The following is a 17,303-nucleotide window of genomic DNA, read 5'->3' on the forward strand; positions in this document are numbered from 1 at the left end:
TTTTTTTTTTTTTTTTTCCCCTGCTCTCTTTGCCACAGGCATAGTTTTGGGTAATTTCTCTTAAATGAAGCTTCTCTTATGGGTTACTTAGAAAGATGGTAAGAACTACAAAAGCCTCTGAACTTAAAAATGCTTCCTTTGTAAGTTCTGATACTCGAACAAATGAGATCAATCTCTTTATGGGTCTCTTTACCTCTGAAATTACCATGAGAACATTTCCTTTTAATTCCTGAACCTTCCATGAAAGCTTGGGTTTTCTTATTAGAGTCTTTGCTTCCCGAGGTAATGTGAATTTCATTTCCGGGAATTTGGAAGTGATTTTTTGGTAACATCTTAGTTTCACATTCCGTTTCCTTGTGTCTGAGAAAAGGCACATTGCAATACTGGAACAGGGCTCTCAGAGTGATCCATTGAGTTTTCCTCATTCATGGGCTTGACATGCTTCTCCTTCCCCTGAGGGGTCTCCCCAGCCTGAAGCATACTATAGAGGAGCATTTGGGCCTTTTCTTTCCATTCCTGGTAGGGGAATTCAGAACACTGGCGTTATATGAGGGGAGAAGAGATGGGATCTGATGGGTAAATGATCTCGTCTGCAGTTTAGTGACTGCAATTAGCTTTTATCAAGAGGGACACCGGTCGGTAGCCTCCAGCTCAGCCTCTCTCCACCCTCCCCTGCTCTCAGCACTGGGTGGTAGCGGAAGGGGGATGTGGGGTGAGGGATTACTTCATAAACATCTTCCCTGGGTGGACACAACGAAAAGGCATCACTGTTCTTACTACAATGGCATTAAGTATCCCAGATCAATAACACGCCCAACTATGGAGTTCAAATGAAGGTGGTGAATGTTAGAACTCTAGAAAAGTGAGGCTACTTCGAGTAAATTAGCATGTGCACAGATGGGAGAAAGCACCACCAAGAAAAGCTCCTTAGAAGTGTTTCAAAAAGCCTTCAAGTTAAGGCAAGCCGTCAATCACGAAAACGGGAGAAGGAAATAGAGGATGAGCTGTACTTGGCCATTCTGAATTGGGGCAAAGTAGGAGGAGTTGTGATAGAGGTGGATAAGGCCTGGGAGAAGAATTCACTTCTAACCAGATACTGTTATCCACTGTGGACATGTTCAGAAGGCGTTCATGGGGGCAGACAAGGGTCTAAATAATCCCTCAGCACATGGGCCTCAGGCTGCGTGCCAGGTGCTGGGAGCACAGGGATGCAGAAGGCATCACTAGCCTCAAGGGCCTCCAAAGCAGGGGAGACAGACCAAGCCATCAAGGTAGTGTAGAGTGCTAAGCACTGAGGCCAGGAGCAACAGCAAGAATGAGCACAGAGGGCACCTAAGCAGGACAAGGGCAGGGCAGGTCACTAATACTTCCTGCTGGGGAGATTGGAGCTGACTTCTGAATAGATGGTATGAGGCAGGTGAGGATAGCCGGCATCTGAGAAAGCAGAGAGGCCTTTAAGAAACAGTGCAGGAGGCTGTGTCAGAGATGAGAGTAGTGGGTGTGTGATGATCTTGAAGAGGTGGGGCCTTGTATGGTCTAAGAAACAAGGTTGTTCTTTGTCCTGAGATCTAGAGAGTCTGGAGGGATTTAAAAGTCGTGGTGGTGGGATGCTAGGGTAGGTTTGCATGATCATAGCTGCATTCTAGAAAGTTCACAGATAGGAAATGTGTTAGCTGTGTTAGATACGGTAAGACTATCAGAGGAATTCACGAGGGACAAGGGCCTGGAAACAGAGGCGGGTCTCAGAAGGTTGTCAAGGGGGAAAAGCTACAGGTCTCTAAGACAGAGAGGGTAGGATTTAGGTTATCTGTGCAGACAGAGCATAAGGTGGTCCCATGACTCCCACTTGGAGTAGGGGCAGGACCTGTGACTTGATTCTGGCCAAGATAATATGGCAAAGGTGGAGGGTTTTAGCAGATGTGATTAAGGTCCCAAATCAGTTGATTCTGAGTTTGGCAAAATGAATCCTTTCAACGGCCTAAGGCAGCTTTGAAGCAGCCCCTTCCCCAGCTAAGTTTCCAGATAAAAACACAACCTTCCACATCTGGGTTGCAGCACTATGAATCCCTGGGCACAGGACCCATTTATACTGTGTCCAGATTACTGACCCAGCAAACTGCAAGATGATAAATGTGTATTGCTTTAAACTGCTAAGTTTGCAGTAATTTGTTACGGAGCAATAGAAAACTAATACAACACCCAAGGGTCGTGGGGTTGCCACCCTGAGAACAGCTGGTGAGCAAGACAGTCAAAGCTAGGACTTAGAATTTCCTGTATTTGTGATACGTGAGGAATGGCACTAAAATTTCACATGGCTCTGATTACCCACAACAGTAAGCTGCATTAACTGACCATTGTACAAGAGTCCTCCTCTTGAGAGAGGTGCACAGGCGAACCCGTATTTAGCAGCACATGGTTTCGAATCATTTTTCCCCAAGCCCAGCAAACGGTCCTCTATCAGAAAGCATGTTATGTGTGCTTTAGAAATTCCAGAATCTGTGAGTCCTTAATCAAGGACTTTCTTCCTTTAGTTACTGCCAGCTGGATTTTAGCAAGTAGCATGAAGCCTACTGAATTTTATGTTTCCAGCAGAGAGGAATGGGCCTCAAGACATTTTGGGATGCGTCTCCAATTACATCTCCCAAAAAGGAAGGCAAGAACTATTACGACATTTTTCATTACATACACAGTTTTATTTAGGTGGATACAACAGTGAAGAACTCAAACACGGTTTGACCTTTATAGACACAGCAGCCTGGATTTTCAACCTTTCATCCCTCTTTAAATGAAAGTCAGCAGGCTCAAAATGCAGAGCTTGGCTATATTTTATATTTCCACTTCTGTGGAAATATAAAATATAATAGTGATAACCACCAAGGGCTTTCCAGATTCTTGTGTTCTTCTAAGGATCCTTTCCTAACACCATGATTTGTTCTTGTCTTTGTGGAAACGAAACCAAGACGCCCTTAATTTGTAAAGTCATTCTTCATCTGTTGGCAGTCTTCTTATAAAGGATGCAGCAAAAGAACACATTTTTCTCTCAAAGTTTTGAAGAAATGTAGTCATTAAAAAGAATTTAAGTCATGCCTAGAGCACCACTTTACAGAATACCATTAAATTGCAATTATGTGCTTTTAAAAAGCCAACTTGTTAAAGAGCTGATGGTTTCAGTTTTTGTAGGAAACACTTGTAACACTGCAGAATTCTACAAGGGTTTTCTCTTGTGGTGAGCAGGGGAAAAAAACACTCAAGTCACGAGAAATTTTTATAGCTTTCAGGAACCTGAAAAACAATTGCTGATTAAATTTCATGCTTTAGTGACAAAGTATTTTTACAGCTAAAAGAGGAGCCCAGAAACGATACATTTCCTTTAAAGCAGGCAGAAAAGCCAACCAGAAATTAGTATCTATTGTATTATATACATGACACAATATAATCTTTGCCCATAGTTTTAAATGGTTTCACTTTACTTGTGAAAAATTGGGCCAAAATGCCAACGACCTCCCAGAAGGGGCCACTTCATCATCTCCATCCCCTCAGATAAAACCTCAATTACTGGTAATTGTACATTTGCATCAACATCCCATTTTAAGAGGTTTATTCTGGGGAATTACTGAGACCAGGAGCTTTAACGCTTCAATTTCCCTAATCATTGAGAGGCAATCTTGAACTTGTATTGAACTTGGAAAGTGGTCAGGACTCACTCCATAAGAAGCTAAGGACGGTCACTACTTAAGGTAGAAAGCTATTCATTTACAGAACTATTCCTATGAGTCTCCCCCACATTCTCCTTTCTAAAATCAAATCACAGTTTGCCTTCTAAAATCAAATCACAGTTGTCAGCAAACTAGGGTTTATTCTAAGAGTCTGTCCATTCATTTTAACAAACATTTACAGAATGCCTCATTTGGGCCAGTCTCTGTTTTAAGCACTTGCAATACAGCAGTGCATACAAATTCTCACCCTCACAAACCTCGGATGGACCTAGGACTGACAATAAGCAAAATGACGCAAACATGAGCACATTTTTAAAAGGTGTCAAAAAATCCACCTCTGATAGCTAATTCTCATAGGCACAAAGGCGTCAGTGCCCTGCTGCCCTGACCTGAGCTCACTCGAGCTCACTCTTGGCCAAGCAGTTCCCACAAATGAAACATAAACATGCAAACCAGACCCACTGTACAGGTGGAGGTTTCCAGCTTTCTCACAGTACAACCGGAAGGTAGGATGCAGCCTTTTATAGTGTTGAGTCTTCCTCCCCACATTCCAGTGAGGCGAAACAGGAATTATTACTTGAACCTGAAGGAAGATGACGCCTTGTGGCCAGGGGGAGGGCAGCAGTTCGTGCGCTGCCTGGTCTTTGCAGGCCTGCTGCTGTCCAAGCTTCTGCTGACCTTGTGAGATCTGACTCTAGAAAAGGCAGGCAGCAGGTACTCAAAAGGTACAGTTCACCCGGAAGAACGTACACGTGCTGAACTAAGCAAACGTATAGCTGAGTCTGCTACAGTGTTGGGGGGAAGTGGTTTTCACGGAGGCAAAGGGAACCCCATTCTCTGCTGTATAGCTTGCTCTTCAGCCATTGGAGTGCTGCTGCTTCACCTCACAGGCATGGACTATAATAACCTCCTAAAGTGCACTGAAAATGTGGGCTGTAGCTCGGAGGAGAGGGTCTATAGCTATAAAAATATCTGCAAGGGGGCTGTCACCCTACAAAGTGTAAGAACCTCTATGCTGGAGGTCTCTGCCCATCCCTTCGCAAAGACGTGTTGGAACGCTGCTTTCAGAGTACTCGGTCACTCCCAGCTGCCACACTGTTGTTTCCAGCCAGGTTCAGCAGCTTCCTGGCGGCTTAGTAGGCAGACGTGAGCCGGAAACAAAATCGGCAACCCTGGAGTGGTCATTTAGGATCCGTTTGTCCCCGTTTACAAAGCAATGAGTGCTTTATAAAAGCATTTCTCTTCAGGAAACTGGCTCCTAAAAAGTCATCCTCCAAGCCAGCAGCTCACAGCAGACGGATGAGTTTTCCTGTCCTAATAATATTCTGTCCAAGCTGAAATGTATCCCCAGGCCTCCATACCAGCCTTGTGGGGCCCTGACAATTGTACACCAGTAGCTGCATATCCTCCACAGGCTTGTCCTGTCATCCCGGTGAGGGAAGCTTCAAAGGGCAACTGGACCCCTTACTATTCAAAATCACTGTGACTATTTTGCACAAAATCCAACGTAGAGGATTTGCAGCTAAAGAACCTTAAGATGGTCATCTGCCTCTGGGAAAAAATGACAACTGTATTCTCAAAACTAGCAGTTAAACTGTGGGAGAGAAAAAACAATGCAGCCTCTCCCAAGAACACAGAGCATCTGTTAGGTGTTTTCTGGCATAGCCTTTAATGTGGCTATACTTTCTCCTCTTAGGCACCAGCCCATGTCTCTGCTGCCTTTTGCTGGACTGAAGTCCTCAAGGACGGGACTTGCCTATGCATAGCTGTACATCCAACCTGCTACTGGTGCCTGGGATATCACAGACCCTGCTGAAGCTCAGAGAGTGGGAATGGGAAAATGTACTGAAAGAGAGGCCAAGGACTCCAATTACACAAACACTAAATTAAAAGATTTCACACGGTAGGACTTGGAGACTGCCTGGTCTCCTAAAATTTTTACCATTTCAAAATACAAAGTAAGGATAAGTCTACAAAAAAGATGAAGCTCTCTGTAAAAAAAATTATATTCTAGAAAAATATATCTCAAAAATCTTTTTACATTTTCAAAAGGAACCACTGTAGCAACTTGTAATGGAATATCTCAGATATGGCAATATAATAATTTGGCAAATTCAATTATTTAGGTTACTGCTAAGTCACAGTATAATTCGACAGTAATAAATATCATGTAACACAATAATTTAAAGCACTGGTTGCTACTTTGATATGTATCATTAGCTTTCCATTTCAGAAACTATCATAGAAGCACAAATGAAATCTGCTTTTCTGAATATTCTGAAAGGCAGACAGCAGCTTATATAACTTCTATTCTTCAGAAAACAGTGATTAGATTATGTAAACAACTGTCCGTGAGAGGCAAAAGTAAACCTGGAGGTTCCTGAGGATTACTCAACTGATGCAATGTGCTAACGTTCTAAGAAAAAACTTGGAAGGTCCACAGATGTTAAAGATTTTTTTCTGGGTGTGTAAAATGTGAACATAGGATCTATTTACATAGTGTAATTGGGAACGGTTTTTAATATGTTCTGAATCAGCTTTACATGTTTAGGAAATAAGCCCGCATTTGTTGTATCTAACCATTTGTAATCTTTATGCTCTAATTCCCTAGCGGTGCTAGACTTTTCTTCCCAAATGGTCTCAATTCTGACACTGTATAAACTAAAATGAATTTCCTTAAAGCTGTGCTTAAATATAAACAAACGGCTAAGTTTTTCTGGCTCCAAGCACACCGCATGGAGCATGCTAATGTCCTTTATATGCTCTGATCACATTTAGGCAAAGTGTTCTTCACTTAAATAATCCTGTGTTCCATTATTAAGTAAAAGCCTGTTTCAAATGCCTTTGATAACACAAACATCCTGTAGACAAACTCGTTGAAAGTGACTGAATTAATGTCTTCTGTGGTGTCAGATATCCCCACTGGGCTCTTTTGGAAGCCTTCTTTCCTGAAATTGAAGTCACTGTGAATATCCTTTAGATTTCATCTCGTTAAGTCAGTTTTCAGAGAGAGCAGCACTTGGACCTGCTGCCTTTCAAGGCACAGTGTGACAAACAGTGGTTCAGGACTTCCATCAGCCAAGGTTGACAACTAACACTGTAAAGAGAGCTCGAGTCTGCGCCACGGCACCGGACTTGCACCTAACTTAGGACACAGGTCATTAGTTAGCCAGTGAATGCTTTTCTGGTCAGACAATCCTGAAGGGCACATAAGAAACTCATGTTAAATTATATCCAAACATATGATTATTCCATGAAAACAAAACAAATATCCTCAAGTGCTTGTTTTCCAGTAGCCGTAGGTCGTGTCTCACCACAGGTACAGAAAGGTATTGCTCCAAGGCTCTAACGGGGCTCCTGGTCTTGACTAATTGTTCTTGTCTTTCTGCTTTTCATTTGATGAGGACTTATACATAGTTACTTGCTGCAGTTTACTAATCTCTGAGGTGCTTCCTATGGGACGTTCATAAACCATTCTTCCATAGCTTTTTGTTGACCACCATTTGCATTAGGGACTAAGACATGCTCCATATCTCCAACCAAGAACCATTTATGACAAACCTGTTGTGAAACCAACAGGGGTGCTTTTGCCAAATTAAATCCCGTTGTCACAGAAGTCACAGATTTACAGTTCAAGTAAAATAATCGTCAGCAAGAAGAATCCAGAAGTCTCTGTCGGGCATTCTTCTCTCCATTATTTGCTTTAGCGTCACTGTCTATGTTCTTATCTGTCAAAATTGAAAAGAAATATTTGTAACAGAAATGTAACAGGAATTATCAATACTAATCGACTTCTCTTCTTCCAAAAATTTCTCTCACAATCTATACCATGTTTTGCTTCTTAGCCTAACTTCAGAGCGCACTGAAGTTAGGACAAGAAAACAAATCCATAAACTTTCAGTCCCCTTTGAAAGAGAAAGTCAGAGAGTAACAGAGAAGGGGATCAGAGATACAGGAGGAAAGCCAGTTAAGATAAGACAAAAACATGCAAGAAAGACAAGGAAGTGTGCTGAGCAAGAAAGAAACACCAGAAAAAGCACAGAAATTGTCCTTCTTTGGAAATGTGGCGCAGCTCCAATTCTTTTCCTCTCTCTCCTAATAATCAGGGGTTCCCCCTTGGCATTTATTAAGGTTCTTAATGCCTGGAGATGGTTTAAATGATGGGCAGGGTAAGACTGTCAATATTCCCACAAGGCTGCTGCAAAGGCTCTTGGTGGGCTCCTGCAGCTTCTGCCAAGAGCAAACCCTACCTTTGAGCTCTGCTGTCTGGTTCCCCTGCTCCTCTATGTTCGTCTCCGCAGACATGGGAGTTTTGCCATCAAGAGCGTCCATCTTGATCATGCCAAGGTTTGTCAGGAGTAGCATTGGGTCAATCCCCTGACCACTGCTCTTAATATTCTCCAGGACCTTAAGACACTTGTATGACTTGACCTCACTTATATTTTCCTCCAAGAAGAGATTGTAGAGGCTCAAATCGTTGTACCCTTCGGATTTGAAATGCAGAACATCAAACGTAGGCAGGATTTCGTATACTTTGAGAACATCTGTCTTTTGTCGGAATGGAACAAACAGCGTGTACACAACCACAGGAGCCAGCAGGACATAAACCACAAAATTAATGAAACTGAGCAACTGGAAGATGCCCACAGCGATGAGTTTGCACTGAAACTGATCAGGCACTGTGCTGTCGTTTCTCAGGATCCCTGACTTGATGCTGCAGACAAACTCATCCGAGAGTGAGGAGAGGCTGAAGTAATATCCCAGGTAGATACACGCTAAGAGTATAATGGTGAGTGTCAGCAGCCGGCAGCTAATATACTTGATGATTAAATTATTCGCATTTTTCTTTGTCTTCAAGTACTGTTCCACAATTGGGTACTTGAAGTGGCTTTCAGATATCTCCCACAAACTAAAACATAAAGGAAACAAAAATAAACACTCACCAAGACCATCAAATATTAAAGGCAGAAACACATTAGACAATGTCACACCAAAGATTTCAAACACCCATACTTCTCTACCTACAACTTTGGTAGAGTAGTAGAGAATAAAATCAGTTTAAAAGGGGAGGAAGAAAAGGAATAATAAGACTTTTTTACCCTTAAATATAAGGCCTAGTTAGTTAAATGAGTTAATATTTGGAAATTTTTAGAATGATGCCTGGTACCCGGTAAATGCTACATACATGTAAACACTGCCTCCTACAAGGAGAGGTGGGGACAGTTCAGGGGGTATGGGCACAAACTATGGGGTCAAAGGGGCATGATTCAGGTCCCAGCACTCCCACTTACAGGAGAGTGTTTTTATCCAGAATAAAAGGGGAGGGGAGGTTAACAAGTGCACTTGGTAATGTTGATCTGAGGGCTGAAGGAGATAATGTATTTAACTCAATACAGTGTGTGGGATCTATGAACTATCCAAAAATAGTGGCTCTTAATATTATTATTTCAATTATTCAATAACAAGAACCAAAGAACATGAAAAGGCAAGGCACGACTCGTGTGCCTTGAAATCCTCTGTGCATCTCCATTTAGGAGTTAAATAGATTAAAGCAAGCAAGCTTCATGTAGTATCTCAATCTATCACCCCTACAAGAACTGCAGTTTTAAAATGAGAGGTGGTAACATTTTACTCATCAAGGGAAGGAGTCTTGACGGAAGGACAAATAAATGGCTGGGGGTGAGGTTTGGGGAGAGTGGACATGCCTGGAGCCTACAGGCTGTCACTAGGTGCATGACGTCCCCCTGCCTCCACTCCTGCCCCGCCTCCTAGCAACGAGAACTCTGGGCCCAGACTGGCAGTAGAAGGGCAGAGAATTTGTCCTACAAAACCTGAGGAGCCGCCTGCTGGGGCTAAGTTACCTTTGCCCTAAGTTCTCGGTAACAGCCGGAACTGAGCAGCCTCCGTCTCTCAGGTCAAGGTCACGCACACTCTTTGCAGCCTTAATTGCACGGTTGTAAACTTTGTCAAGTTCTTCCATGATAAACTTTAAGTCCGAGCAAATGTGAGGAGCAGCTGCGAAACGCCAGAACAGTGGGGGCAGGTACAGGAGGATTGCAACGAGGAGCAGAATATATGGGAAAAACTGAAAAACAAGGGAACAAATCACAGGCTTGTGAGATCCTCCAGGCAGTCACCTAATGGTGCCAAATGATGCTCTCATTTATTTACATCTAGAGACAAATGCACGCTGTGGAAATTGGGCTCATCACCTAATAACTACTTCTTATGGCCAAATTCACCTATCCAGGTAATATCTGACACTGGCAACGACGTTTTTTTTTCTTCCATTGATATTAATTTGAAGTAACTGGCAACTGTATGGTGACACACGGTGTGTACTTTTCCTTCTGTGATTAGAAAGAAAAAAAAAAAATACTCCCATTCCTTTTGTTCTGTGAACAAAAACCCAATTAAGAAACCCCTAACTAACTACCACAAAGGCTTCTGCTGGGTTTTTGTTGTTAATTTTTGTGGTTTTAAAGCAACGAAGGCACACAGCTCCGTTTTTGCCCTCCTTTGGAATCTGGGAAAATGCCAAAGAAACATATAACTTCTCCCAAAACAAATTAGAAAAGCTTTGACTTCAGTGACTCAGTAATCAGACTGCTGAAATAAGCAGTTGAATTCACAGAATGCACGTGGAACAGACTTTGAAGGCAGTTCAATGCCTTCATTTTACAGTTGGATAAACTGCGGCCCACAGAGGCCATCCACAACAGGCAAGGAAATCAAGAGGAGAGCGTTGGATCAGGGTACAGACACACACCAACCAGGAGGGGATTGGAATGTGAGAGAGGGTGAGGAGCATGGCAGTAACCAGGACCACCAGTGGTGAGAGGTGGCTTAGCTTCAGCAGAAGACTTAGGAAGACAGTCAACTGCAGTCAGCGCAGATCTGAATTGAAGCTCAGCATTGTGGCCTTGGGCAGTGAGGTCACCAAGTCTCTGACCCTCAGTTTCTCTATCTGTGAAATGGTCATGGAATAGAGGTGTCATGATGATTAAAGAAGATAACTGAGGGAAAATGCTTAGCAAAGGGCCCGGCACGGAATAGACGCTCAAACACTCCAGGTAACCAGAAAATGGTTAGCTACATGGACACACTATGTTCAGTCCTCACAGCGATCCTGGCAGGGACTCTATGGATGGTTCCATTCTACAAAGGGGAAGAGAAAGCCGGGAGTAGTCGCTGGTCCCAGATCACAAAGCTGGTAAGTGAGCGTCAGGCCATCATGCCGACCTCTCTGATTTCAGAGCCATGCTTTTCCCAATCTAACACATTCTCAATTACTTTACGTCTCTGGAAAACTTCTCTTTACCTTTGGATGGATCTATCTACACCACTCCTCAGAGTTGTAATGGAAGAGGCCATGATGGCCTTAAGTTGACATGAAATCATGCTCCCAAATGTTTCTGGGAGTGGACGGCAGACCCCACAACATGGCCCTCACTGTAATTTCAGATGTAGAGAACATTCCCATAAGCCCCTCACTCAGCTTCCCCTGTTGCTGATGACTCCTATGTCTGTGATAACACTTCCCAAGACTAAGAAACCAAGATTAGCACATTACCATAAACTAAACTTCACACTTTTATTTGGATCTCTTTATTTTATTGGGATCTCTTCCTGTCCCGAGATCCAATCCAGGGTACCCAACGCATGGAGTTGCCATGTCTCCCTCGACTCCTTGGTTTTGTGACAGTTCTTCAATCTGGTTTTTCATGCAGAATATTTTTAAATGCACAAAATAATACATATAGGTTCATAAAGGAAATAGATTACTTTGATATAAAGCTATCAAAATACTAATATTTTGCATCTTCTTTATTCATACTTAAAATAGGATCTAGCAGATGATCTAACAGCTATTGAAACTCTGAAGCAGTGAAGAGTAAGCAATATTCTAGGATACCTGTGACTGCTGTGGGTGACAAACTCCTAGGTACTGCTGTTATCACTACGGATTGTTGCCCATATAAAATCTTTTTTAATGCTAAATTCTAGTTGGAAGTGAGTAAAAAATGAAGCTGTCATATATTTTCCAGTCCTAGTTTGCAGGCCTCCTGTCACTAGCACAGACCCACATCAGGAATATCTGCCCCAGAGTAAGGAGAGAGTAAGCACAAATGGCCCCGAGACAGCTGCTTTACTTCTGCATTTTGGTACAGGGTGAGGTGTTTCAAAATTATTAACCCAATTAGCAAAGGGCTGCCACACAATGATACACATACAGCAGGCTGTGATTAGCTGAGTTTTGGCTGAATAATTCATAGCTGGCTGTGGGGAGAAGGAATGTTCATTTAATTCTTGCCCAATTAGAAGGGTGCCCATTAGTTTAAAAACGTAACTGCATGACACAGAGTTTCTGCTGCTTCCACAACCATGAAAATCAGGCATTCTATCTGGGAACCACAGGGAGAAAATTTTTCTAATTTGGGCTTGTGAAATACTTGTGTAAGTCACTTTGGTTTCATAGCTATTTGAATAATGACATTTCCTCCTCAAACTGTTCCCTTAAATTAAAAAGTGGCTATTTCCAGTCTGTGACATTTCTTTTTTTAACACGGCCAAGTGGTACAATATTTTTTGCCAATGAATAGTTCAACTTATTGTAATTAGAAAAACAAATTATATATTGGGTGTAAATTTCCCTAAAATATCCTTGTAACTTGATCACCATTATAGGAACATCATTTAATGCCCCACCTCTTGGTTTTCTCCACAGTTAAACCTCTTTTTATTTTTTCCCGTCAAAAATAAAAAGGCAACTTTCAGTGATTCTATAAAAATGTAGTAAAAAAGGAAATAAGAATCTCTAAAAGCATAAAATTACAGTCTCTAAAATTCTTTTGACCAAATAAGAAATACAGAAAAGCTGCAGTGCTCTGAGAGGGCATGTGCAGATGGAAACAGCTTTGTTCACAAGCTGTGTCAACTCCCCGTTAGGCCTGGGATGCTCAGCCTCTCTCGAAGCCACCATGGCACTATTCTGCATGATGTTTGAGTGAGTTCTGAGCTCTTGCAAGAATAAGGGAGACTTCTCACATCATTGTGGAACCGAGCAGCTGTCCAACTACAGTTTTCAGTCTGTCTTCCTTAAAAATGTGTGCTGTTTCTGGAAGGGGTTATAGTTAGAACAGGAACCTCCAGATGGAAGGAACCCAGAGGGTGAGCCAGTACAACTTCCCTCCATACTCAAATCCTATCTACCTCATCGAAGGCAAAGAACCATCCAATTCGCAGTCGACAACTCCTCCCCTGAAATGCATGTGACCTTATCTTATGGGGTTAAGTGCAGATGGTAAATTCACTCAAAAATATCTCCTGGGCACCTGCTATGTGCCACGCAGTGGACTGGATGCATGGCCCCCACAGACCAGACACAGAGTCTGCTCCAGATCACACAGGACAGGTGGGAACACAAGCTAGTAATTAAATCATCAGATCATGTAGGTACCCACTACTGAGGGAACAGAAAAGCCCCTGGGGAGTTGGTCAGGGCCCCTTCATCAAAGAGGTAACCTGAACTATGTCTTAAAGTACAGTGACAAATAAAACAAAGCCTTATGTTATGGCTCAACAAAAATGTCACCTCTGTGGCCCCTTGGAATCCTCTCCGCCTTGTTTGTCTGGTGAATTCTCACTCATCCAGGGCACCAAGGTAAATGAGCAAGCCCTGCAAGTGAGGAAGTAGACAGAGCTGAGACTGGAATGGCGTGCTGGGTTGAATAGTGTTCCCCACGCCTAATTCATGATTACCTGGAACCTCTGAGTGTGACACAGTTTGGAAATAAGTCTTTGCAGATATAATTAGTTAAATTAAGGTAAGGTCATGATAAATAAGGGTGGGCCCTAATCCAGTGACTTGTGTCCTTATCAGAAGGCCAAGTGAAGACACAGAGACAGACAGGAAGAAGCCCTGTGATGACAGAGGCAGAGACTGAAGTGAGGCATCTACTATCCTCTTTCTTCTGGAATACAGAGAACCGCCAGCAGCTGCCAATTCTGGCAACTCCTTGATTGTGGACTTCTGTCCTCCAGAATTAGGAGAAAATTCATTTCTGTTGTGGTAATTTATTATAGCAGATGTAGGAAACCCACATAAAGAAGAAGCAGGGACCGAATTAAGGCCCCAAATTCCCACACCATACACCATGGGATACCACTGGCAGAGGGAATGACCAAATGTATTCCAGAAAATCACTATCGAGGTAAAGCAGAAACACATGGTAACGAAGGAGAGCAGGCAGGAGGTCGCTGCAGCAGAGAGGTGGGAAGGGAAGACAGAGCTTACTTCAGTGTCCCGCACAAGAGGGTCATGGAAACGGAGGAGAACGGAGGATCATCCCAGTTTGTGGCTCATGCAAGGGCATGGGCAGTGGAAGCATCAGGTGAAATAAATGAAGAGGCCCAGATCCAGGGAAGTCGGGAGGGAGGTGGGAGGCAAACCTGAGATGAGAAATTTTCCACATGAGATACCTACAGTCAAAACACCCTGGTGTGTAATAGATAACTGAAAATATAGGATAATAGTCTAGCTGTTAAGATTCAGGGTCTGGCAGCACATATGCCATCAAAGCCAACTGTATGGTTAACCCCATCCAAGGAGAATGGGTAGAAGACCAGACGACCATGGACAGGCCTGAGTCCCTCTAACATTTAAGGGTTGGACAGAAGGAGAATCTTGGAAGAAATGGAGGAAAATGGTCAGAAAGTAGGAAGTAGGTAAACCAAGAACATCCTGCACGGGGGAAGTGGAGTGAAAAGGTGCATGAAGGATGTCTGTTCCGGCTATATGCTGTTCAAATCATACCACACTTACAGACAGTCCTAGACAGGGGGAGTCAAGAGTGAAAGGCTACCCCAAAAAGCTAACGTGCACTGCCGGAGAAGCTTACAGAAGGAAGAAAATAAAGATGGCAGGGCTTTCATTCTGCACCCAAGGTGTGGTGGTTTATGCCGGGTGACATTCTGGAGTTCAGTTGCGGGGAGTCCATCATAGGGAGAGCCCTGGAGAAGACAGTGAACAAAGTATCTGTTCACAGGAGGAAGAGATGCCTACCAAGATAATTAGAACCAAGTGACAAGGAAGAGCCTGCCCAAGAATCTGTATGAAATTCAATGAATTATCCTGTGAGGCAAGGAGGTCCCTTTTCAATGTAGTTTGTGATCATCTGAGAGGGCTTGAGTATTCCAGATTAAGGGTCCATAGAGTTTTCTTGTAAAGGGCCAGAGAGTAAATATTACAGGCTTTGAGAGCCACATGGTCTCTATTAGAGCTGCTCAACTCTGCCATTATAGTGCAAAAGCAGCCGCAGATAATGTGTGAACAAATGGGGCACAGCTGTGTTCCAATAAAACTTTATTTACAAAAACAGGTATGAACTGATTTGGCTCAAGCATGTGTGCCATAGGCTGCCAACCCTGGCTCTGGATTCTTGCTCCTCAAAGAGTGGTGTGATCCATAGACCACAAACCTCAGCTATCACCTGGGAGTCTGTTATAAATGCAGAATTGCGGGTCCCAATCAGACCTGCTGAATCAGAGCCTAAAGTTCAACGAAATCCCAGGGTGATCTGCATGCAGAGAGAATCTGAGAAATGGTTTAGGTGATTGGTGCCCACAATGCACAGCAAGACAGGCTCACATCAGAATCTCCTGGAAAACCGATGAAAACCACATTCCCCATCTTAACCAGACAGGCCCCAGCCTAATGGCCTGGATGACCTCATGATCCTGCATTTTCACAAGGCCGCTCTGGCAAAGCTAAGGTTTGGAAGCCTCTGGTCTGGAAGCCTTGGAGGATTCCTCCAACCAGGTTTCTATGAGTCTACCTAAGAGAAATAAAGATTTCCACACTCTCTCTCTTTTTTTCTTCTTACTGGTTTTGTTTTTCAGTCAAAAACTGACTTTGCTATTTCAGAGAGAAATCTTACTAACAGTTGCCTCCTACATTCTCAACTTGAACAGAACACTCAAAAAAAAAAAAAAAAAAAAAAAAAAAGCCAGTTCTCAAGAAGTCTTAGAGCGCCCCCTACCGGCCCCCTGCACCTCCAGCAAAAGCCTCACAGTCCTTAGGGGCCCATCAGGAGTGCATGGAGTGGCAGACAAGAGAAATGGAAGTGGGTGGGGGAGAAATGACATCATTGATCATACCAGTGCTGATTTAAACATTACACTGAATAACAACTTTGGGGGGCATTGAGTTCTCCTAACTTCAGCATCAGAATAAATTGAGAAGTGCTGAATAAACCCTGTGCCTCTGATCCCCCATCCTTTGTCAGGATGCTCCTGGAGAACCAAGTCTGGTTCTGAACAGGACACACAAGCGACACTCCCCACCCTCTTCCCTTCCACACATATTCTTCCAGCACCCACTATGGACCATACATTGTCTCAGGAGTACATGGATAAACAAGATATGGGCATGGTCTCTGCCTGCTTAAAATTACAGTCTTGGAGATTAAGAATTAATTAAGCAGAATTATGGCAAGATATTCTCATGTCAAGCTTCCATTTTATTTGAAAGTGGTTGGGGAAGGCCTTGGAAGGCAGGACGTAGAAATAGGGAGTGGAATGCCTGAACTTAGTTTCAAGTGACAGCAAGTTCAGAATGAGATGGCCACAGGAACTCATGATAGGAGTGGAAAGGAGGTAAAAGTTCTTGCAGATGAGACAGAGACCGAAGCCAGATGTGCCATCCAGGAGGACACAGAAATCACTTTGGGGTGGAGAAGGAGGATGAGCCATGACTGAAATCCTGAATGAATGAGGGGTGACTGCGAGAATGACAGCAATGAGGAAGGTGTGGGAAAGACACAGCCAGTATACAGAAGAACTAAGGAACGGAGTTTTCCATGAAGAAACAGTACAAGGTAAGGAATACAGAGAAGGGAAGAAACTATGCAAGTCCATGAGCATGCTGAACTAAGGACCTTCTGAGTCAAAAGCAGCCTCCCTTGCTGGACAGCTCTTCTGCCAGAAAGACTCTCCTTATATTGAGCTGCAGCTCATCAGCTGATGACCTTCACCCACAGGCTAGTCTAGAGTTCTGAAGCCACAGAAGTTAGAACTGGACCTTTTCATATGGGAAACATGTCTGAAATTGGAAGGAGGCTGTGGGCTCACCTGTCATCTGGCTGTGGGACCTTGGAAAAGGCACTGACCACTCTGACCCTCAGAGCCTGAAGGAGAGGACCCTCCCAGCTTAATAATTCCAAGTCTGCTCGGCGTGGAGAAGCCACAAGAAAACCTCTCTATCCTTGAAAGAGAACCCAGTAATTCTACTTTGGGGTACGTATTCAAAAGAAACAAAGCAAGGACTCAAACAGATGTTCACAGGAGCAATATTCACAACAGCCAAGAAGTACAAGCAACCCAAGTGTCTGCTGACGAATGGATAAATAAAAGTCTCACACAAACTTACAATGGGATGTTACTCAGCCTGAAAAAGGACAGAGATTTTGATGTATGGTACAAGAAAGAACTTTGAAAACATTTTATTTTTAAAATTTTCTATTAAGACTAGATTTATTCAATACTCTAGTAAAAGTTGTGATTATAAGTTTCCAACAGTATAAAAAG

The 17,303-nt window shown here is 43.2% G+C and overlaps 1 protein-coding gene across 1 annotated transcript in view; it reads right to left on the reverse strand.

Annotated features, from left to right (window-relative positions):
- Positions 1-2,671: 2,671 nt before the first annotated feature.
- PANX1 (pannexin 1) overlaps positions 2,672-17,303 on the reverse strand; it is a 67,636-nt gene continuing 53,004 nt past the window's right edge. The window contains exons 3-5 of the mRNA XM_010352291.3: positions 9,578-9,801; positions 7,967-8,625; positions 2,672-7,444 (exon numbers count right to left, since the gene is read on the reverse strand). Of these exons, the coding sequence (XP_010350593.1) occupies positions 7,365-7,444; positions 7,967-8,625; positions 9,578-9,801 (963 nt within the window). The 3' untranslated portion in view covers positions 2,672-7,364. The remainder of the gene's footprint in view (positions 7,445-7,966; positions 8,626-9,577; positions 9,802-17,303) is intronic.

This window comes from Saimiri boliviensis, chromosome 6, assembly GCF_048565385.1.
Source record: "Saimiri boliviensis isolate mSaiBol1 chromosome 6, mSaiBol1.pri, whole genome shotgun sequence".
Classification (NCBI taxonomy): Eukaryota; Metazoa; Chordata; class Mammalia; order Primates; family Cebidae; genus Saimiri; species Saimiri boliviensis.